The 23,352-nt window shown below is 44.3% G+C and overlaps 3 protein-coding genes across 3 annotated transcripts; all 3 read left to right on the forward strand.

Annotated features, from left to right (window-relative positions):
• Window positions 1-19: 19 nt before the first annotated feature.
• Window positions 20-5,326, forward strand: LOC142795062 (uncharacterized). Its single transcript, XM_075885994.1, has one exon. It carries the CDS (start codon window positions 397-399, stop codon window positions 1,336-1,338), a length of 942 nt encoding a protein of 313 aa, XP_075742109.1. The 5' UTR covers window positions 20-396; the 3' UTR covers window positions 1,339-5,326.
• Window positions 5,327-10,474: 5,148 nt separating this feature from the next.
• LOC119163808 (uncharacterized) lies at window positions 10,475-14,797 on the forward strand. Its single transcript, XM_037415878.2, has 2 exons — window positions 10,475-11,400; window positions 12,150-14,797. The coding sequence occupies exons 1-2, from the start codon at window positions 10,830-10,832 to the stop codon at window positions 12,950-12,952; spliced, it is 1,374 nt and encodes a 457-aa protein (XP_037271775.2). The 5' UTR covers window positions 10,475-10,829; the 3' UTR covers window positions 12,953-14,797.
• Window positions 14,798-21,204: 6,407 nt separating this feature from the next.
• LOC142795061 (uncharacterized) lies at window positions 21,205-22,927 on the forward strand. The gene is made up of 2 exons (XM_075885993.1): window positions 21,205-21,781; window positions 22,363-22,927. The coding sequence occupies exons 1-2, from the start codon at window positions 21,205-21,207 to the stop codon at window positions 22,785-22,787; spliced, it is 1,002 nt and encodes a 333-aa protein (XP_075742108.1). The 3' UTR covers window positions 22,788-22,927.
• Window positions 22,928-23,352: the final 425 nt, after the last annotated feature.

Below are 23,352 nucleotides of genomic sequence, written 5' to 3' on the forward strand. Positions count from 1 at the left end.
TCGGCGGCAGTGGTCGCATTTTGGTGTAGGCGAAATACTAAAAGCGAATATCTATTTAGACATAGTTCCTCGGTGTAGGGGTGTAGCTAGTGTGAATGTCCTAAGCTATTCTGAATGTTCTGAGCTACTCTGAATTTCGTGAGCCGCGTAAAACTAAATATTATATTATTTACAGAGACACATTTTCCTATTTTGGTGTACTGATATTCAAATTTGGTGATACTTGCATCGATTAAGTATATGTGCATAGACAGACGGCAACTTGTATGAGGCATGTTCTGAATCAATGTACTGGTGTGGTAAAGTAACACATTCGCAATGGTGAAGGTTATCGGATACACTCATTTATAAGTGCAGCAACTCTTGTTATTTTGCTGCTCAAGTATAGTTATATGTATGTTGTGGGATCTACGATTTGCATTGCCTTGCTGTGCTTCCTGTGGCTATGCAGGTTCCATTTCTGCGGAATCCCGTGACCAGTACCATTTGCTTGTGTCAGTAGAAGATGGACTGCATTCCTGCCGGCAGTGTGCATATACAACCAGGATTAAGGCGAACATGAAAGTACACCTTCGCCGACACACAGGGGAGCATCCCTTCCAGTGTCACCTTTGCCCGGCTACTTTCACTGTGAAGTTCCGTCTCACACAGCACATTCGCACCCATACCGGGGAGCGTCCTTTCTCCTGCACCCAGTGCAATTGGTCCTTTTCACTGAAACGAAGCCTGACGGAACACTTGCGCACCCACACAGGAGAACGTCCCTTTTGCTGTGTTCACTGCAGTAAATCCTTTTCAAAAAAACGTAACCTGAAGCAGCACATGTGCACCCACACAGGAGAGCGTCCTTTCTCCTGTCTCTTCTGCAATGCATCATTTTCACGAAAGCCTGACCTCAGGGGACACGTACGCACCCACACTGGAGAGCGCCCATTTTCCTGTGACCAATGTGACGCAGCTTTTGGGCTGAGCCACGCCCTCAAGCAGCACATGCGCACCCACACCGGCGAACGTCCTTTTTCCTGTGGCCGCTGTGATGCCTCTTTTTCCCATAGAAGCAACCTCAAGATACACATGCGAACCCACACAGGAGAGCGCCCTTACTCATGTGTTCATTGTGATGCATCCTTTAAACAGAAAACCAGCCTCGAAGACCACATACATTCCCACACAGGAGAGCGTCCATATTCCTGTAGCCATTGCAATGCAACTTTTTCACGGAGAAGTGTTCTCCGTCGCCACATCTCCGGACTTCATCCCAATGAAGCCCAGAAGGGCAGGGGTGCCAGTATTTCTAATGTAGAGGTTACACAACTGAATAATTCTGCTAAAAGGTGATCTTTTATGAAACCCTTTAATGAAGTGTGTCACGAATTTGGGATATACCGGAAAACTCTGACCAAGCAAGTCACGAAATGTGTGCCGCCTTTAATGCCGGTTGTGAAGTACTCACAAGGAAGGTAGCTTTTAGCAGGAAAAATCTAGCACAGCCTCGTGCAAAGAATGTAATGCTTAAATTAGGTGTTATGTGGCTGATAGTGGAAAGCATGGTGCATGGGCAATATCTCTCACTTCATTTTTTCTCGCCTGAGTGACGCAAGTTCAGTCTTGTTATTTTGTGTGCGGTGTGTGTATTTTTTGTGTGTATGCATGCCAGCATGTCGCGAATTCATGTCATGAATTTGCGACATGCCTAAAAGTATGCATTAAAGTTGAGTTTTAGATGATTTAGCTGCAGAATGAATGCAAGGTTGCTATCCAGAGCTGAAAATAAGCAAACAACTTTTTCTGTGGCAGTGTCATAATTCAGGAATTAAAAGGCTAAGGTGCCTCGAAAAGTTTTTATATTCCTTGGCTGTTGAGTATAGAGAAAAGTGATTATCCGTAGGAATTTATCAAGTGTCTTCAGATGACATTCCTGCCTCCATTCAAAATGCGGCTATCACTGCCCAGATTTGATTCCGCAACCATTGGTCGAGCACTATAACTGCTGGGACATCATGGCGGGTCGAGTTTCCTTCAGTAATGAGAAGTATAGAGTTTAATCAAAAAGGCAATTCTACATTTGTTTAGATCACCTTCTCTTGCAGAGTTTTTTCTGTAAACATTTGATTGCTACTTCAATCCAAGAAATAAAATTAGAAAGTCTGGATTTGCCTGTGCATAACTCATTATTAAATATAAGTATTTTAAGTATTTATTTTTTAAAGTACTTTAAGAATTTTTAAAGTATCTTAAGTAAATTAAGTATTTTAAGTATTTTATAAGAATGAAGTCGACAAAATTATTACTAAAGACGTCATAGAACCATCATCTAGCCCCTGAGCCTCCTCGTCGTGCACGTTGTAAAGAAGGATGGCAGCTGGCGCTTTTGCGTGGACTATCACCATTTAAACAATGTCACTTATGAAGATGTCTACCCTTTGCCTCGGATTGATGACGCCCTCGATTGCCTCCATGGCGCCCAATACTTTTTGTCTATCGACCTTCGATCCGGCTATTGGCAAATTTCCGTTGACCCCATGGATCGTGAAAAAACCGCTTTTGTCATGCTTGACGACCTCTGCCAGTTCAAAGTGATGCTGTTCGGACTATGTAATGCGCTGGCAACATTCGAGAGCATGATGGATTCTTTTCTTTAAGGATATAAGTGCTCCATCTGCTTATGTTACTTAGACGATGTCATCATCTTTTCAACTAAATTTGACAGCCAAATGACACGTCTACCATTCGTTTTGGATGTTTTTTGAAGAGCCGCTCTCGAGCTCAATTCTGCAAAATGCCTTTCGAACATCGCCAAATCACCATACTCTGCCACCTTGTCAGTACGGCTGGTGTTCAACCAGATCCCAACTAGGTGGGAGCAGTACAAGAATTTCCTGAACCATGTTCAACTAAGGAAATCCAAAGTTTTGTAGGGCTATGTTCCTATTTCCTCGATTTGTCCGCAACTTCGCCGACATCGCTCGACCGCTTACTGATCTCTTAAAGAAGGACGTTCCCTTCGCATGGGGCATACAGCAAGCGGACATCTTTTCGCTCTTACCCATCTGCTGACTAAGCCACCAATACTCGCCCATTTCGACCCTGCATCACCTACAGAGCTTCGGACCGATAACAGTGGCCATGGAATTGGGGCGGTCCTCGGCTAACGACAGCACTGGAAGGACCGCATAATTGCTTACGCCAGTCATCTTCTTTCACCTGCCGAACACAAGTTCTCCATCACTGGGCGTGAAGACCTATAGCTTTAGTGTGGGCCGTGACAAAATTCAGGCCTTACCTGTATGGCCGAACTTTTTCCGTTGTTACTGACCATCATGCTGGCTCCCATCGCTAAAGGACCCATCTGGACGTCACGGCCGCTGGGTGCTGCGCCTGCAAGAATACTCGTTCGTGGTCCACTACAAGTCGGGACGCCTGCACACAGACGCAGACTGTTTGTCACGTCATCCGGTTGAAACGCCCGACTTGACAGACCTTGAATCGGACCCCTGCGTGCTCTCCATCCACGCTTTGTGTGATATCTCTACCAAACAACGACGTGACCCATCGTTACTCTCCATCATCGAGCGTCTGACCTCTGCTCCAACAGACCCTTCTGTTCACCTGTTCGAACTGCACAATATTCTGTACCGTTGCAGCTTCAACCCCGATGGCCCGGAATTACTACTCGTGCATCGATCTGAGTACCAGCGTTCTCTAACAACTACACGACGTACCTACAGCCGGTCACCTAGGCGTCTCTCGTACCTAGGATCGTGTGCGACGTCGCTTTTTCTGGGCTGTACTGTATCGTTCTGTGGTTCGCTACGTCACTGCTTGCGACTGCCGCAAGCGCCCCTCTGTGCTACCGTCTGGTCACCTACAGCCCATTGACATAACGATGGAACCATTCTTCCGTGTTGACCTTGAACTGTTGGGCACGTTTCCTACGTCCACCTCCGGAAGTAAATGGGTTGCAGTTGCCACAAATTACGCCACACTGCTTTGCCATCACCAAAGCAGTCCCGACAAGCTTTTCCACCGACGTCGCTAACTTTCTTTTGTATGAAGTCATTCTTCATCACGATGCTCCGTGGCAGCAGCTTACTGATCGAAGAAGGTACTTCCTTTCACGTGTTGTTGATGACATTCTCTGCGCCTGCTCCACTGAGCACAATAAGCTTACCAACGCTTATCATTCACAGACAAATTGATTGACCAAGCGTCTAAACCGAATGCTGATGCAGATGCTGTTAATGTACGTTTCACCAGATCACCGTGACTCGGACAAAGCACTCCTGTTTGTCACCTTTGCGCACAAGTGTTTACAGCACTGCAGAGCTAGTTATTCACTATTTTATTTGCTATTTCGCCGACATCCAGCATTACCATTTGACGGCTGCCCCCTTGTCTACTGAGTACGCCAGCGATGTCGTTTCTTGAGCCCATGCAGCCCGCCAGCTTACACATGATCAGCTGCACTAATCACAAGAGCTCCAAAAAGACCATTATGACAGTTGCCACCAAAGCGTGCACTTCTCGCCGGGGTCTCTGGTACTTCTCTGGACACAAACCGCCAAGTCGACTTATCAGAGAAGCTACTACCACATTGCCATGGCCCCTACAAAGTGTTACGACAACTCAGTGACGTGAGCTACAAGATCACACCCCTAAACAATGCCTTTTTGACCCCCTCACTCCAGATGGACGTTGTCCACATTTCCAGACTCAAACCGTATCACCCTGCTAGTTCGTCGCCGCCGTACCAAGCGCCGTGACGGCGCTTCCGCTACGGGAGAGTGATATTACGGTGCATCATTGACAGGAGCAAGTGTGGCACTTTGTGAAGATGACGAAGGCGCCTGTGCGTTAGACGCTTGCGCGAAAGGCAACTCTGCCATCTTGTTTGGCTGCCGATTTTCTATGAACGTTATACTATAAGCCTAGATCTCGCCCCATCACAATATGAACACTAATCTTCGTGAAACGCCAAATGTGGTTACAGTGCTGCCTACCCAGTTTTATAAACATCACATATTGTACTCCTTTGATAGAGCAGTCACGTCGAGTTAACGTCGATTGTGGTTAGTTACCTTGCACTGAAGTTGATTTATGTAGCACTGTCTAGGGCCAGCATCCTTGCGAGCATCAGCGATTTGAAGAATGTTTGAAGCGTGTGTTGCTAATACGTATGTTCCTGTTGGCATCGTTGCATAAGTGCGAACAACTGTTTATATAATCATCTGCAACTCTTTAATGTATGTCTGTGCGTGTAACATTTGTACGTATTCTAGCGCCATTTCATAAAGTGTCGCTGAATAAAAAAGTTGCAACACGGTCACTTTCCCTCTGCATGTTTTGCATAAAGTTGATTCCCAGGTACGTGGGATCTGCCGAATTTTTTTTCTCTCTCTCTTTTTTTATGATAACGATTCCGCAGCACTACACTGCCAACAGGAGAGGCCCTGGTGTATGGGGTATACCATACATATTTACATACATTGTGTTGCCATTGTTAAGAAAAAGGACCCGTGGTCGCGATTCTAAACCACGATGTTTACTTTGTCAGGGCTAGCTCTGACTGCTTACTTCGTCCCTCTCCTTCTCTCAATCTCTCGCACCTCCCCCCAAACCCCTGCTCCACTTCTTTATTTTTAACAGCCATCATTGAAATGACACACGTATGTACACTCTCGTCATTTACGAAAGGAAACATGTGAGCGCGTGGCCTGCACTTTGTGGTGGCTGCCTACAAGACCATCAGCACTTTGCGGCCATCATCAACCGACAGCAAAGGAAAAGACGTCGGCTTTTGGCGTCACATAGAAACCTCCTTGAATTAGATCATACAGTTTCTCACAAAATTATTGTTAAATGTCACCGGTTGATGATGATGTGGTGCCGTTTCTATTATAATAGGTCACCGCGCGTGTATGAAACTTTATGCCGCAGGTATGAGAGACCAGCGCTGGATAGGTTGGATGGATGGATGGATGGATGGATGGATTGATATGGCTGTACCCTTTAAATTGGGCGGCGGCTAACCTCTCCTAGCTTTACTGCTTAGTGAACCAAAAACTAGGTTTATCTTTTTTTTCTTTTAAATGGTGAAGTTGAGGACTGGTAGTTTGCAGTGAAGGGTTTAATTTTCACTCGTGCCTTGACTTTAGCCACCAATCAGATAACCTCCTTCTAGTTAATTCAACCCGCTTATAGTCTATTTTGCCCTCCCTGTCCTTAAACACCAGTGCGTTGAAAAACTCTGCGCCATCATCCTGAACTATAGGGTGAAGCCCCTTACAGAACATTATCAAGTGTTCAACAGTTTCCTCCTCCTCTCCACATGCACTGCATACCGTGTCTACCCTTTGTGATTGGGCTGATAAGTCTTGGTTCGCAATACTCCAGCCCTGGCCTAAACAGTGGAGAACTACCCCGAGTATTATCATAGACCCTTTCCTTGGCAATTTCCTGCGTAAAAGTGTGAAAGATCTCTAGTGCATACTTCTTAATCATGCCTATTCTCCACATATCGGTCTCGGCTTCCTTCACCTTCTTCTTAACCGATAATTCTTTTTGGTTTGGCCCCCTGCTGTTTTCTAAGTATTTACCAATCAATTTTTTGGTTCGCTTCCTCCATTTTGTATCGACATTCTTCATGTACAAGTAGCTGAAAACTTTCCTAGCCCAATGCTCCTCCCCCTTTTCTCTCAATGACTTTTGAAATTTTATCTTGCTGCTAGCTTCCCTGCCCTCAAATAATGTCCATCCCATATAACCTTGTACTCCCTGATTTGGCATATTCTCGTGAGCTCCTAAAGCAAGCCTACCTATTCCACGTTGCTTAATTTCTAATCTTGCTTGAACTTCTGATCTCACGGACAAGACCGCATTGCCGAACGTCAGACCAGGAACCACGACACCTTTCCATATTCCTCTCACAACATCATACCTATTGTAATTCCAGAGTGCCCTATCTTTCATTACTGTTGCATTCCTGTTACCTTTAGTCGTTACGTTTTTTTCAAGTTCCCTTAGGTACTCGGTCCCATTGCTTATCCATACGCTCAGATATTTGTATTTATCTGTTATCGCTGTGCACGAGACCTCCTGTGTCCTAAGCTCGCTGCCTTCATTATCATTAAAAATCATGACTGCTGATTTTTCCTTACTGAATCTGTAATCTAAGGTGGCCCACCGAAAAAGAGCACCTGGGGGCCGAGTCGCGACACAAGTCAGCTGCTGGCGCTGAGACGACCGGCCGCAGTGTACCATCAAAAGGTAACACTCTGAGACCACGTGCGCGTGCTGCTGCCGTGCTTCAATTTGGAAGGAACACCTCGAAAAGCCACTGCGCCAGTAATACTGCATTGTGGTTTAGAAAAATAACTTTGTCCTAAAGCTACTCTCACATAAAAAGCACTAAACACAGAGAGAAGCCCTGCAAAGCAGACTGCGTCTATGCATATATAGTATCAAAGGGACAGTTCTCTGCCGTGATGGCAGCTCCCTCGTCCTCATTTTCTGGTTGTGTGCTTTGTTTTGGGCTAATCTAGTGCTGGCAAACATGCCCTCATTAATAAATTAAGTCCGTGCTGCGACTATACCTTGTTGCCAACATCTGCAGTAAAACAAAACAAAAGCAGAGTAGGTGGTAGCTGCGTCTTTTTTTTTTCCTGGTCTCATTTTTACGCCCTGTCTGCAGTATTTATGCACGGGGATGTTGATCCAGCACACCACCATGACAGCATAGCACGTGTGGTGTCACGCTGCTATTCTTGAGGGAGCGGGATAGATGAGCGTGACCACTGCAGTTGCACTTCGACGGGGGTGAAATATAAAAGGAGCAACCGAGAACCCAGATATATGTGCGCATTGGAGAACCCCAAGCGGTCACAATTTTGATACGCATCCTATACAGCGTACCTCAAAATGATATTTTGTTTGGCACATGAGAGCCTACCAGTTATCGATGTTGAACAGACAGCGTCATTTTAGGCCGACACAGGCAAGCGGAAAAACTGAAACTGTGTGTTAGGCGAACTAAACAATGAGTAAGAATCGAAGACATTTGATACTTCTCTAGCAAGGCATATATTTTGATGTTACTTAGCCACGTCAGCCAAAAAACGCTTAGCGCATCTGCTGTCTCCACAAAGCTAAGCTTCAAATAGTCCGCTGCTTTGTTCGTATCAAGAACTTGGTGTTTTGCACAAATTAAGTTAAGCAGAGGCATCTTGGCATCGAGTGCTCACCGCGAGCACAGGCGTAGCTGAACGTGACCCCGCACAAGTATTGTGGACAAAGCAACTTTACTTTACACGCAACAGTTCACACACAAAACAAGAGGACTACTTGCCTATTGTATGATTCACTTCACGCGGTGGCATCAGATGGAGTTTGGTGGTGATGGTCAGATGGATGGACGCATGGTAACTGTTAGTCCTGAAGTGCATGTCTCAATGCTCAGCGGGCCTCATAAAAAAAAAAGTTTACATTAGCCGCCTGTTCCATAATACGCTCGTTTTCTTTGTTTCTGGCAAAACGCCTTTAAACTTGAATGTTTGGCCTTGGTTTTCACTGGTGGCTGTCCTCACTATCGAATAAACAAAGCAGACACGTGCCATTCGGTGTGAAAACGAGCCTTACAGCACTTGACAGATGAAAGAGAGCGTAATTTTGCTCACCTGACCGCTTGAACACAATGCCGCCTCCTCTTTTTAAGTCCTTCATTTCCTTTACGCGTCCTCCCTGCTTTTATACACTGTTGCACTTGAATACGCAGCACGCCACCGCCCTTAAGTTTTGTTACGGCAATGCGCACACGAACCGCCTCTGCCAGCCGCCACTCTCGTCTCCAGGAGCAGCTGAGAAGTGCTCGCTCTCACCGCCGGGGCGGTCGTGCAAACTCCAGTGCTAACGAGCCTAGAGCAGAGGTTTAAAACTACAGCTCAAGGGGCTAGGCTAGAAAAAGAAGAAGCTATTGAATATATAAAAACAAGAGTGTCAGAAAAATTTCAACAAAGAAGTGCTTTATGCACCACAATAGACAGTGATGAATCAAGCGGCGCAAAGGCTCCATTTTCACAACAAGAGTGGGAAAGAGCTGAGAAGAGGTTTTCTAGCAGTACATCAACAGGCCCAGTTGGCATTCCAATTATGCTTATAACGACATTAGGTCCGAAGTTTAAGCAGGCTTCGAGAGAGGCAGTGACCAAATAATAATCGATGGTGAAGTCCCCAAACTTAGCAGGATGAGCATGATCTATAAAGGAAAGCGGGACAAAGCTGACATAAACAACTACCATCCTATAACAGTGACATCAGTGGTCTACAGGCTAGCGATGCAGATTATGAAGGAAAGATTGCAGGCATGGATAGAGAATAAGGAGGTGCTGGGGGAACAGCAGAAAGGGTTTCGGAAACACAGAATGTTGGAAGACAATCTGTTCTCACTGACGCAGTGTATCGAAATAGCAGAAAAGGAACAGAGGCCCCTGTGGCTAGCATTTTTGGATATCAAGATTGCCTTCTTGCTTAGTTCGTATTCTCCGAGTCTCTCGCGCCTCTTCACAAGCCCCTGTACCACTTCTTTATTTTCAACAGCCATCATTGAAATGACACACACATGTACAATGTCTTCCTTTATGAAAGGGAACACGTGAGCGCTTGGCCTGCATTCTCTGGCGATGCCTACAGGACCATCAGACAACACTTAGTACTTTGCGACAATCAACAGACCGCAAAAGAAAAGACGTAGGCGTTTGGCGTCATATAATGGTCCTAGGGGCCATACTCAAATTAAGGATGTTAATGTTTATATAAACCTGCTTGAGTAAAATCAAGCAGTTTTTCACAAAACGATGTTATGTGATGATGAAGTGGTGCGCGTGCATGAAACTCTATGCCGCGTGTACAGTGGCTTAGCATTAATAAATATGCAGGCGTAAAAATATCTCTAGCTAAAGGCAAAGGAAAAAAAAACGATTGAGGAGGATGTGTGAAACGACCTACTACAAAAAAAAAAAAAGAGAGAGAGAGAGAGAAAGAGAAAGAGAGAGGGGTGGGGATCCATACACTTCGCGACCCTCTCATCTTTTAAGCGCCGCTCACGGCCGCCTGATGAACAGGTAGGTGTTCTATGGCCCGGTCCAGGTGGCCGTGGGCCGCTAGACAAGCACTCAAGATACTGTAGAGGGCCGTTGAAGAGAGAACGACAGGGTACTTCATTTAACAAAGCAATTGAATAAGTTTGATGGTTCACACATACTCACATACGTGTCCTTGAGCGTGAACAACACATGTACCAAGTTACGCGTTCACGATGCCTGTAGATAATTATGACATGCTGAGCACTTCATATGATTGCTGTTAGGTAATCAACAAAATACTGCTCATCAAACTATTCTTATGATGTTCACAAGCCACTTACAGTTTCGGTTTCGTAATTGACCAGTGTTCTCTTTGCGTGTATCTTTTCCATAAAAGTGTATACACAGAATCTCTGTTCACCAAAAATGACAAGAATTCAACATAAGCAAACACCAAAAACGACATTTTTAGAAAAAAAATTCTTTCGTTTAGTTGGCTTGATACGTGAAAACCCAGTGGAGAGTATTTTTGGCAACAACCATCATCATTGACAACCGCGATAAAAGAAGTATAGCCAATAATAGCCAGAAAACTATTCTACCTATGCGTCTCGCAGATCTAGGACTTTTGAATGAGTTATCCTGGTGTTATTTGCATTAGTTGTTCAAGGTTTGAGTGGTACCTTCATTCCTGACCGCTGCGTAAAGTGAAACCGCGACGGGCGACGTTCTCTAGGTGAAACGTGCGCAATAATGGCCTTCTCTATAGTTCATAGCCTCCTAACTAGAGAAGGCGATGGTGCAATGGACGGCATTCTGGCAGCGACTAGTGCAGTGAATGATGTGAAACCAAGTGTTGAAGGCTTGGTTGAAGAAAATCATTATGCGAAGGAAGTTGCGGTAGACGTGATTCCTACTGTTGATCACGGACATTATGCGAACGATGTTACGACGGACGTGAAGCCGAACATTGAGCATTATGCGAATGAATATGCGTCGGACGTGAAGCCGAGTGTTGATCACGAACATTATGCGAAGGAAGTTACGGTGGACTTGAAGCCGTTAGTTGATCACGGACATTATTCGAATGAAGTTATCGCATTGGTGGACAACAAGCCGAGTGATGATCATGGGCTCCATGGGAATGAAGTTACAGAGGACGTGGATCCGTGTGTTGATCACGTGCACTATGCTAATGAAGTTGAAGTGGACTTGAAGCCGATCGTTGATCACAGGCATAATGCGAATGAAGTTTTGGCATTAGTAGACGAGAAGCCGAGTGTTGATGATGGACATGATGCGAATACAGTTACTCTCTGTGAAGGTAACGTACACCTTATTTGGTTATCTTTGGCATGAATATAATAAACTGAGGAGTGCCTCAAATCTTTTCAGCCGATGCGGTGATTGTTTCATTAGGCTCAGGATTATTGCAGTCGTGTTATAGCAGTGAAATTCAAGAAAGTGTCCAATCAATACACAATATGTAGTCGTCCTGTTTGTTTCATACTAAACGTTGCTCATATTTTATTTAGTGCCTTTCCTCTGCTCGGGAATATAGATGCTTTTATGCAATGAACTAATAATTAGTTAAATGGGTTAGTGTGGGAAGATGCGTTCAATATCGGCGGCAGTGGTCGCATTTCGGTGTGGACGAAATACGACAGGCGCATGTACTTAAACATAGGTCCTCAGTAGAGGGCTCTAGCTAGTCTGAATTTCCTAAGCTATTCTGAATTTCTTGAGCTAGTCTGAATTTCCTGAGCCGCGTAAAACTAAATATTATATTCTTTACAGAGACACGTTTTCCTATTTTGGTGTAGTAATATTCAAGTTTGGTGGTACTTGCATCGATTAAGTATCTGTGCTTAGGTAGATGGCAATTGGTATGAGGCATGTTCTGAATCAATGTACTGCTTTGTTAAAGAAACACATTTGCAATGGTGAAGGTTATCGTATACACTTATTTATAAGTGCAGCAACCCTTGTCATTTTGCTGCTCAAGTCTAGTTATATGTATGTTGTGGGATCTATGATTTGCATTGCCTTGCTGTGCTTCCTGTGGCTATGCAGGTTCCGTTTCTGTGAAATCCCGTGGCCAGTACCAAATGCTTGTGTGTGTAGAAGATGGACTGCATTCCTGCCGGCAGTGTGCCTATACGACCACGGATAAAGGACACATGAATGTGCACCTTCGCCGGCACACAGGGGAGCGTCCCTTCCAGTGTCACCTTTGCCCGGCTACTTTTGTGGTGAAAGTCCGCCTCACAGAGCACATTCGCACCCATACCGGGGAGCGTCCTTTCTCCTGCACCCAGTGCAATGTGTCCTTTTCAGTGAAACAGAGCATGAAGAAACACTTGCGCACCCACACAGGAGAGCGTCCTTTCTCCTGTCTCTTCTGCAATGCATCATTTTCACGAAAGCATGACCTCAGGGGACACGTACGCACCCACACTGGAGAGCGCCCATTTTCCTGTGACCAATGTGACGCAGCCTTTGGGCTGAGCCACACCCTCAAGAAGCACATGCGCACCCACACCGGTGAACGTCCCTTTTCCTGTGACCACTGTGATGCCTCTTTTTCCCAGAAAAGCCACCTCAAGAAACACATGCGCATCCACACGGGAGAGCGCCCTTTCTCTTGTGTTCACTGTGATGCATCCTTTAGACGGAAAATCAACCTCACAGACCACATACATGCCCACACAGGAGAGCGTCCATATTCTTGTACCCATTGCAATGCATCTTTTTCAAAGAAAAGTGCCCTCAGTCGCCACATCTCCGGACTTCATCCCAATGAAGCCCAGAAGGGCAGGGGTGCCAGTGTTTCTAATGTGGAGGTTACACAACTGATTCGTTCTGCTAAAAGGTGATCTTTTATGAAAACCTTTACTGAATTTTGTCGCAACTTTGGGACATACCGGAAAACTTTGACCAAGCAAGTCACGAAAAGTGTGCCGCCTTTAACACCGGTTGTGAAGTAGTCACAAAGAAGGTAGCTTTTAGCAGGAAAAATCTAGCAAAGCCTTGTGCAAAGAATTTAATGCTTAAACCAGGTGTTATGTAGCTGATAGTGGAAAGCACGATGCATGCGCAACATCTCTCACTTCATTTTTGATCCCCTGAGTGACGCAAGTTCAGTCTTGTTATTTTGTGTGTGTATGCATTCAAGCGGTAGCAGATGACCATTATGAAGTTCTGAATGCAGAAAGTTCCGAGCACCATAACTGCTAGGACACCATGGGGGGGGGGTCAAGGTCCTTTTAGTGTTGAAAAGTACAGAGTTTGATCAAAAAGGTAATTGTACACGTGATTAGATCACCTTCTTTTGCAGATTTTTTCCTGTAAACTATTGATTGCTACTTTAATCAAAGAAATAAAATTAGAAAGTTTGGATTTGTCTGTGCATAACTAATTAAGTAGAATAAGCATGAAACACATGAATAAAAATACCAAGAATGAAATAAGACATGTATCAGATATAACTGTTCTTGATTTTGTTTTGTTGTGCTTTTAGTTTTGTAGTGGTGAGTTGATGTTTCCTGAGTGATGTTTGGATGTCTAAATTCATAGTCTACAAAAAAAAAAAAAGTAATCATGCTGATGTAACACTGGCATAGCCAATGGGTCAGAGGTGGGCATTTATATTTGTCAAAGTTTCTAAATAGTGGATGTGTATATGTAGGGTCTATCACAAAAAAGATGCGCACTTTCTGAGAAAAAAATTTATTTATTTATTTCTCCTGTACCAATGGTTGAAATTCTTCCATCAGAAAAACTAAGTGCACCAAATAAAGGCCTGAAAGAAAATGATGTTTTGGCTTCTATACGGATGTCATGTTCACAATGGTTGGTGAACAAGGCTTCTATGGGAAAGTCGGAAAGTTTTTTTGTCATTTTTTTCCATAATTAGCATCATCCTAACATTATAAGTTTTTATCGAACTCTTGTTTTTAAATTTCAATTCAATTTTCAATTTCAATTTTCAAAATTGGTTTTATTGTTTTCTTGTACAAGACACAAGAAACAAAAGGAAGTTGGGGCTAAAGGCATTTAGCCTGACAGAAGACCCAACACCCTTGTACACAATTCGTACATCAAAAAAAATTAAAATAAAAAACAGCTTTTGCAGCATCCAGACTTTCATGAAACAAAAGAAGCAACAGAGCAAAGAATGCCTGACAAAAGTATCATGTTACATTGAATCTGACTGATTATACAAATCTTGAAACATACTTACTACATAACATACTTAAATAACAATCACTCAGGAAAGAATCAGACTAGAACATTAGAGACATGTGATACATACCATTATATTTTATAGTTAATAAAATACATGCAGTACAAGATTTCCATGGCCCGACTACTACCATTGCTAACATCAGTATTTTTTAGGATCCATCAAAAAGTATGTTTTCCTGTATTAGCACTTCTTTAACTTGTACCTTAAATGCTTTTTCTGTACAGTCAAAATTAAACTTATGTTCTAATTTGTTTAATATGCAAGTTGTTTGATGGGTAAAAGTTTGTTTACCATAATTTGTCTTGGTTTGTTGTGGACAGCGCAAGATTTGGCGGATCGGATAAGTGTGTTGTCTAGCTCCTTCGTTGGGCTCATACAGTTTTCTGCTGTATATGATTTGCAACATTTTCTTATAATAGACTTGATCGGCTGGAAACATATGATATTTTTGAAATAAAGGTGCTGTCCTCAAGTTTGCGTAATTTCCTTGGGGTTTGCAGTATATGCGGAGAACCCTTTTTTGTAGAAGTTCAAGTTTCTTGTAGTTAGTTTTGGTAGTTGTTCCCTACACCAGAGCTACATAGCACAACTTAGAATAAAAAAGGCAATTGTATAGCTGTTGTTTCAGCCATAGGGGAATCAGTTTAGAAATTCTGTACATAATACCAAAGCTTTTTGATAAGTCTACACATACTTGGCTAATATGCGCATTTCAGCTTAACTCTTCATTAAACGTCACTCCAAGAAACTTCTGGTCTGTCACTTGCTGCAAATTCATTAATTACTCTCTCCGTGCATCAGTACAATTATGGAGAGATGTCTGCCATGCGTGTAAGACACCGCGAAAGTCCGCGGGACGAAAGTCACTGAAGAACATTGTAATCTGCTTTTGGATGTTTTCCACGTTCTTACAAAGCTTTACTCTCAGCTCTTTCAAAAGTCGGGAAAACAAACAAACAACAGCAAAAAAAAAAGTGCCCACGGGGAGTACTCAAGTAAACTCATCGCAGAGTGTTGGAGGTATCACGTTAATGTTGTTTAGTTGGGTATGGTTTGGGGATGATTAATTTTTATACTTCATTTTTTTACTATTATTTTTTGTTGATTGAAGGAGAAGCGTTCAACGAGTGGTGTGATGTTGGTTTGAGTGTCACTATTGGTTAAAGGTACTGTTGCTTCCATCGCATCAACTATATTTAAGCAAAGCGTCAAGTCAAGCGAAAGCCAAGTAAAGACACCCTCGATTGAATTCCGAACGCGCTCTCAGCGCTTATATATACATACTGCCTGCATTTGAGACAAGAGTGTACAGGAAAGGGGTCCACAGCCCCACTGCGCATGCTAGGCTTGCTGAACGCCCGGTGTGTCTTATCCTTTATTCTAGAGCGACAATTCTGCGGGTGTCTTCCTGGGCCAGCATGAGACGCGAGCATGCGCAATGGGGGTGTGGACGGCGCCGCCAATGCGCGATCTGCTACATCGTGTGACTGAAAAAAGCTTTGCATTTGAAAAATGTACGGGACCAAGTCGGGGACTGTAAGGGACAAACTATGCGCAGGAGGGTTTGCTGCAGCCCAGGAAGTTGGCAATGATGAAATACAGGTAGCTAGGGGCGTTGTCATGGTGGAGCTTGACCATCTCTTTGATGCCAGCCCTCACACGCGACACCCGATTTTTCAGTCTTGAGCACTTCCAGGTAAAAGTCCCAGTTAACAGTTTAATACTGTAGTACAAACTCAAAATGGGTGATTCTTGGGGTGTTCAAGATGGCAATGAGTATTGTTTTGATGCGACACTCGTTCATGCATGCTTTCTAGGGCGAATTGTTGGGTATCCAGAATGTAATTCGTCGGAGACCTCCTCCCAGCCTTCCTTAAATGCCTTGTGCCACCTCCCAAGCTGTAAGCTTAAAATGCAGTAATTCTTCAAGGCCTCTTGAAGCATCTGGATTGTGTCAGTTAGATTCTTTTCAAGCTTCACGTAAAACTTGATAGCGTATTGCTGTTCCATCAAATGCTCCGTCATGCCATGTTAAATGGTAAAAAAATGAGTTTGACTCAGACGCATGTCTTTCTGCTCGCACTGCCAGGAGTATACTAGGGACTGACTGTGCAAGAAGGCCAGACCCCCCAACACATTGCCCGACCAATTTTACCACACTTGCTAAGGTTTAGGCTTGGGGTATGTAGTTGGTTCATACTTACTACAGAGAAAATAAAGCACGGAATTGCCACAGCACACAAGATAAAGAAAGAAGTCAAGTGTTGCCTTCTTTATACTTTATCCTGTCAGAATTTGGCACTCTTTTTTCTTTGTTATTTTCCACATTGCCATGGACAGTTGTTTGATTGATAGATTGATATGTGGGGTTTAAGATCCCAAAACCACCATATGATTATGAGAGACGCCGTAGCGGAGGGCTCTGGAAATTTTGACCACTTGGATGAATAGTTGTGTCAGAATAAAATCATGGGCATTACTTTCATAGTGGACTCAGTATACACGCACACAAAAATTCACGCACATACATCAAGCTTGGTTTAACCCACCTGAAAAAATTTCTGCCTACACCACTGTAATGTAAATAAATATACTGAAAGCTTTTATGCTGATCATCGAAAGTGGCATTCATTTGCACCACAATTATGAAAAGCATTCATGCTGATTGTGAAACAAAATGGAGCATGGTGCAACAGGCATTGAAGATGAAGTTGTGGTGACGTAAGTTGTGAGATGTTTCTTGTGAGCGAGCGTGTTACGAAGCAACACTAAAGAACTAGAATCAGGAGGCAATGCTATGTTTTTGTTGTATGTACACAAAACCTGTATATCACAGCATGGGACCGATGACGATACCATACACAACACATTCACCGTGCGCTGACCCCGAATTTAACATTCCGCGCTTTTTTTTTCTTTCCTTCTTTTCTCTCTCCTTTTTTTTTTCTGATAACGATTTCCCAGCACTACACTGCCAACAGGAGAGGCCACCGACGCCTTAACAACTTCATGAGTTCGTGAGGCCCTGGTGTATGGGGTGTACCATACATACCATACACTGGGGCACCTTCGCAGCCATATCACAGACCACATATGTCATATTCAATCTTGGGACACGATCTTGCACGCCTATATAAGAAAGTGTGCAAAGCTGTAATAAATATGACTACTTGCAATAGAGGTACGACTGTTCGCTTACCGAAAAATACCTGAAAATATGATTTCCGAGAAAACAAAAATGGTTCGAAATGGGCACAACTTAAGATGACCAGGAGGGATAAAATTCTCAATATTTGCGGCCAGCTCCATCATGTATCCTTATACTGCGTGTCTTTTCTCAAGCGACAACACACTCACACACACACACACACACACACACACACACACACACACACACACACACACATATATATATATATATATATATATATATATATATATATATATATATATATATATATATATATATATATATATATATATATATATATATATATATACATATATATATATATGCACTATTGTCTGTTACATCTCATTATTATTAACCGCATGATTAGCTGAAAGAAAGTTCCATCCCAGGATGATTTCATGAGACGAATGCAGAAGGACGACAAATTCAACGATGTAAAGCACTCCTTTAATCACAACACGAGCAGTGCATGTGGCAGAAGGTTGGACCTGTTGCAAACTCGCTGTGCGTAAAGAAATTTCAACCAGTGGAGTCGTCACTTTGTTCAGTTTGCGGCATAACACTTCACTGATTATACAAATAGCGGCACCTGTGTCGACAAGAGCAGTTGTGGAGAAACCGTCCACAAAAACGGCAATCTCGTTAGGGGGCAAAAGATGAGGCCTTGGAAATTTCATCGGTGGTGCAGCTCTTGCCTCAGGAACTGCAACAGCTAGTTTTCCTCCTGGGCATGGTTGGAACGGCGAAGCATGGGGGAAAGAGACTGAAGACGGGGTGAAGGAGATCGACGTCGGCTGAAGTCTGGTCGACGTGAGCGGAGGTCATGTGAATCGGGCGTCACATGCGATTCTGATTGCCGAGGTATGTTGCCAGAATGCTGAACATCATTAAAACAGAATCCACGGCGACGACAGTAACGCGCGACATGTCCTGAAATACCAATGTTGTAGCAGATGGGCCGGTTATCCGGAGTACGCCAAGAGTTTACTGGTGCTCGAGGTGGTAGAAAGGGCCGATTTACTGGATAAACCAAAACTGGGGACCTGTAGTAGTTGGTGGCTGGACCGTATGAAGGGAGCGGCGGTTCGGCAGGAGGTCGGCGGACGGCTTCCGCATAAGTCAGCGATGCAGCCACTGATATTGGGGACGCGGGCGAAGGGAGAGCCTCGGCAACTTGCGTCTGAATAGCACAGCGAAGTGAGTGGTCCAGTGTTGTGGGGGTCTCGTTGATGGTGGCGACAAGAAAGAGCTGTCGAGCAACTTCCTTCCGGATGTACTGTTGAATTTGAGGCATTAACACGCTGTAGCCGGGGCCACTGCTTTTGCACTCCAAAGCCGAAATATAAGCTGTTTCCGTATTAGCGCGAGGTGTAGAAATTCGTAGCTTGCGCAGCTCATCGAAACTTTGACATAGCTGAATCACGGCAGTGACGGTCTGTGATCTTTGGCGACAAGCATATGAAAAGCGTCGTCATCAATGCCTTTACATATATTCTTTATTCTGTCAGCCTCCTTCATCCTCGCATCAACTCGCCTACAGAGGCTGATCACATCCTCAATGTAGCTCGTGAAGCTCTCACCAATTCGCTGAAATCGTCCCCGCAGGCCCAGTTCAGCGCGAAGCTTACGCATGGCTGGACGACCGAAAAACGAGGTGACGGCCTCTTTGAAAACCGACCAGGTGGGGATGTCGGCTTGGTGGTTGGTGAACCACAGGTTGGCCAAATCCGTCAAGTAGAAGATGACATGAGTCAGCTTCGCTGGGTCATCCCACTTGTTAATCGCGCTGGCATGCTCGTAATCTGCTAGCCAGTCCTCGACATCTTGATCTTCAGAGCCGTTGTATACTGGTGGGTCACGCAGACAAAGTACACCAGAACACATGACAGGTGGCAGCGTGGAAGAGCCTTGTGGGGGATCGACGCGCTTGGTCATCGCGGACTGAGATGGTAGCTTACGGCTGCCGAGCTCCAGGACGTTACCCAGCACGTTTCCATCAAATGCAACGAGCAAGGTTGCGTAAAAACACAGGTTATTATTCGAGAAACGTTAGCCGCAACATGCTGGTACAGGCAGGAACCCGGCAAACACGAGCCACACATGGACGTCAACGTCTTCTTTCACGCTGGCACAGAGCTGGCGCCACTATGCTTCGGTACAATATATATGTGTGTGTGCGTGTGTGTGTGTGGTTTTACAGCATCAGTATCAGGACTAGACACTTTAAAGCAGCGCTGCGGTGCTAATAATTCGTGCGGCATGCTTTTCCAATGTCAGGGCCAGGCTCAATCTGCATTTCTCTAAAAATATCAAATGTGCTTCTGTTATTGTTAAGAACAAGGACCCGTTGTCTCTACTCTAAACGGCGATGTTTACTCTGTCAGTGCTAGCTTCGCCTTCTTGCTTAGTTCGTATTCTCCGAGTCTCTCGCGCCTATTCACAAGCCCCTGTACCACTTCTTTATTTTTAACAGCCATAATTGAAATGACATACAAATGTACAATGTCTTCCTTTATGAAAGGGAACACGTGAGCGCGTGGCCTGCATTCTCTGGCGACTGCCTACAGGACCACAAGACAACACCTAGTACTTTTCGACAATCAACAGACCGCAAAAGAAAAGACGTAGGCGTTTGGCGTCATATAATGGCCCTTGGGGCCATAGTCAAATTAAGGATGTTAATGTTTATATAAACCTGCTTGAGTAAAATCACAGTTTTTCACAAAATGATGTTATGTGATGATGAAGTGGTGCCCGTGCATGAAACTCTATGCCGCGTGTACAGTGGCTTAGCATTAATAAAAATACAGGCGTACAAATATCCCTAGCTAAAGGCAAATGAAAAAAAAAAAACGATTGAGGAGGATGTGTGAGACGACCTACTACAAAAAAGAGAGAGAGAGAGTGGGGGTGGGGATCCACACAATACGCGACCCTCTCATCTTTCAAGCGCCGCTCACGGCCGCCTGGTGAACAGGTAGGTGTTCTCTGGCCCGGTCCAGGTGGCCGTGGGCCGTAGACAAGCACTGCAAGATACCGTAGAGGGCCGTTGAAGAGAGAACGACAGGGTACATCATTTAACAAAGCAATTGATTAAGTTTGATGGTTCACACAGACTCACAAACGTGTCCTTGAGCGTGAACAACACCTGTACCATGTTACGCGTTGACGATGCAAGTAGATCATTATGACATCTTGAGCACTTGATATGATTGCTGTTTAGTAACCAACAAAATACTACTCATTAAACTAATCCGTACACAAAGCACTTACAGTTTTGGTTTCGTAATTGACCAGTGGTCTGTTTGCGTGCATCTTTGCCATAAAAGTGTATCCACAAAATCTCTGTTCACCAAAAATGACAAGAATTCAACATAAGCAAACACCAAAAACGACATTTTTTGAAAAAAAATTTCTTTCATTTAGTTAGCTTGATACGTGAAAACCCAGTAGAGAGTATTTTTGGCAACATCCATCATCATTGACAACCGCGAAAAAAGAAATATAGCCAATAATAGCCAGAAAACTATGCTACCTATGCGTCTCGCAGATCTGGGACTTTTGAATGTGTTATCCTGGTGTTATTTGCATTAGTTGTTCAAGGTTTGAGTGGTAACTTCATTCCTGACCGCTGCGTAAAGTGAAACCGCGACGGGCGACGTCCTCTAGGTGAAACTTGCGCAATAATGGCCTTCTCTATAGTTCATAGCCTCCTAACTAGAGAAGGCGATGGTGCAATGGACGGCATTCTGGCAGCGACTAGTGCAGTGAATGATGTGAAACCGAGTGTTGAAGGCTTGGTTGACGAAAATCATTATGCGAATGAAGTTGCGGTAGACGTGATTCCTACTGTTGATCACGGACATTATGCGAACGATGTTACGACGGACGTGAAGCCGAACATTGACCATGGGCATTATGCGAATGAATATGCGTCGGACGTGAAGCCGAGTGTTGATCACGAACATTATGCGAAGGAAGTTACGGTGGACTTAAAGCCGTTAGTTAATCACGGACATTATTCGAATGAAGTTATCGCATTGGTGTACAACAAGCCGAGTGTTGATCATGGGCTCTATGGGAATGAAGTTACGGAGGACGTGGATCCGTGTGTTGATCACGGACACTATGCCAATGAAGTTACAGTGGACTTGAAGCCGATTGTTGATCACAGGCATAATGCGAATGAAGGTATGGCTTTGGTGGACGAAAAGGCGAGTGTTGATGATGGACATGAATTGAATACAGTTACTCTCTGTGAAGGTAACGTACTTCTTATTTGGTTATCTTTGGCATGAATATAATAAACCGAGGAGTTCCTCTTTGTTTTCATCTGCTCGGTTATATAGAGACTTGTACTTGAAACACTAATAATTAGTTTGATGGGTTAGTGTGCCAACGTGCGTTCTAGATCGGCAGCAGTGGTCGCATTTTGGTGTAGGCGAAATACTAAAAGCGAATATCTATTTAGACATAGTTCCTCGGTGTAGGGGTGTAGCTAGTGTGAATGTCCTAAGCTATTCCGAATTTCGTGAGCCGCGTAAAACTAAATATTATATTCTTTACAGAGACACATTTTCCTATTTTGGTGCACTGACATTCAAATTTGGTGGTACTTGCATCGATTAAGTATCTGTGCATAGACAGACGGCAACTTGTATGAGGCATGTTCTGAATCAATGTACTGGTGTGTTAAAGTAACACATTCGCAATGGTGAAGGTCATCAGACACACTTATTTATAAGTGCAGCAACTCTTGTTATTTTGCTGCTCAAGTCTAGTTATATGTATGTTGTGGGATCTATAATTTGCATTGCCTTGCTGTGCTTCCTGTGGCTATGCAGGTTCCGTTTCTGTGAAATCCCGTGACCAGTACCATTTGCTTGTGTGTGTAGAAGATGGACTGCATTCCTGCCGGCAGTGTGCCTATACGACCACGGATAAAGGACACATGAATGTGCACCTTCGCCAACACACAGGGGAGCGTCCCTTCCAGTGTCACCTTTGCCCGGCTACTTTTGTTGTGCAAGTCCGCCTCACAGAGCACATTCGCACCCATACCGGGGAGCGTCCTTTCTCCTGCACCCAGTGCAATGCGTCCTTTTCAGTGAAATGGAGCCTGACGAAACACTTGCCCACCCACACAGGAGAGCGTCCCTTTTGCTGTGTTAAATCCTTTTCAAAGAAATGTAACCTGAAGCAGCACATGTGCACCCATGCAGGAGAGCGTCCTTTCTCCTGTCTCTTCTGCAATGCATCATTTTTTTGAAAGCCTGACCTCAGGGGACACGTAGTACGCACCCACACTGGAGAGCGTTTTCCTGTGACCAATGTGACGCAGCCTTTGGGCTGAGCCACACCCTCAAGCAGCACATGCGCACCCACACCGGCGAACGTCCTTTTAACTGTGGCCACTGTGATGCCTCTTTTTCCCATAGATGCAACCTCAAGCAACATATGCGAACCCACACAGGAGAGCGGCCTTACTCATGTGTTCATTGTGATGCATCTTTTAAACGGAAAACCAGCCTCAAAGACCACATACATTCCCACACAGGATAGCGTCCGTATTCCTGTAGCCATTGCAATGCAACTTTTTCACAGAGAAGTGTTCTCCGTCGCCACATCTCCAGACTTCATCCCAATGAAGCCCAGAAGGGCAGGGGTGCCAGTATTTCTAATGTAGAGGTTACACAACTGATCAATTCTGCTAAAAGGTGATCTTTTATGAAACCCTTTAATGAAGTGTGTCACGAATTTGGGATATACCGGAAAACTCTGACCAAGCAAGTCACAAAAGTGTGCTGCCTTTAACGTCGTTTGTGAAGTACTCA

This window comes from Rhipicephalus microplus, unplaced genomic scaffold (assembly GCF_043290135.1).
Source record: "Rhipicephalus microplus isolate Deutch F79 unplaced genomic scaffold, USDA_Rmic scaffold_538, whole genome shotgun sequence".
NCBI classification, from domain to species: Eukaryota; Metazoa; Arthropoda; class Arachnida; order Ixodida; family Ixodidae; genus Rhipicephalus; species Rhipicephalus microplus.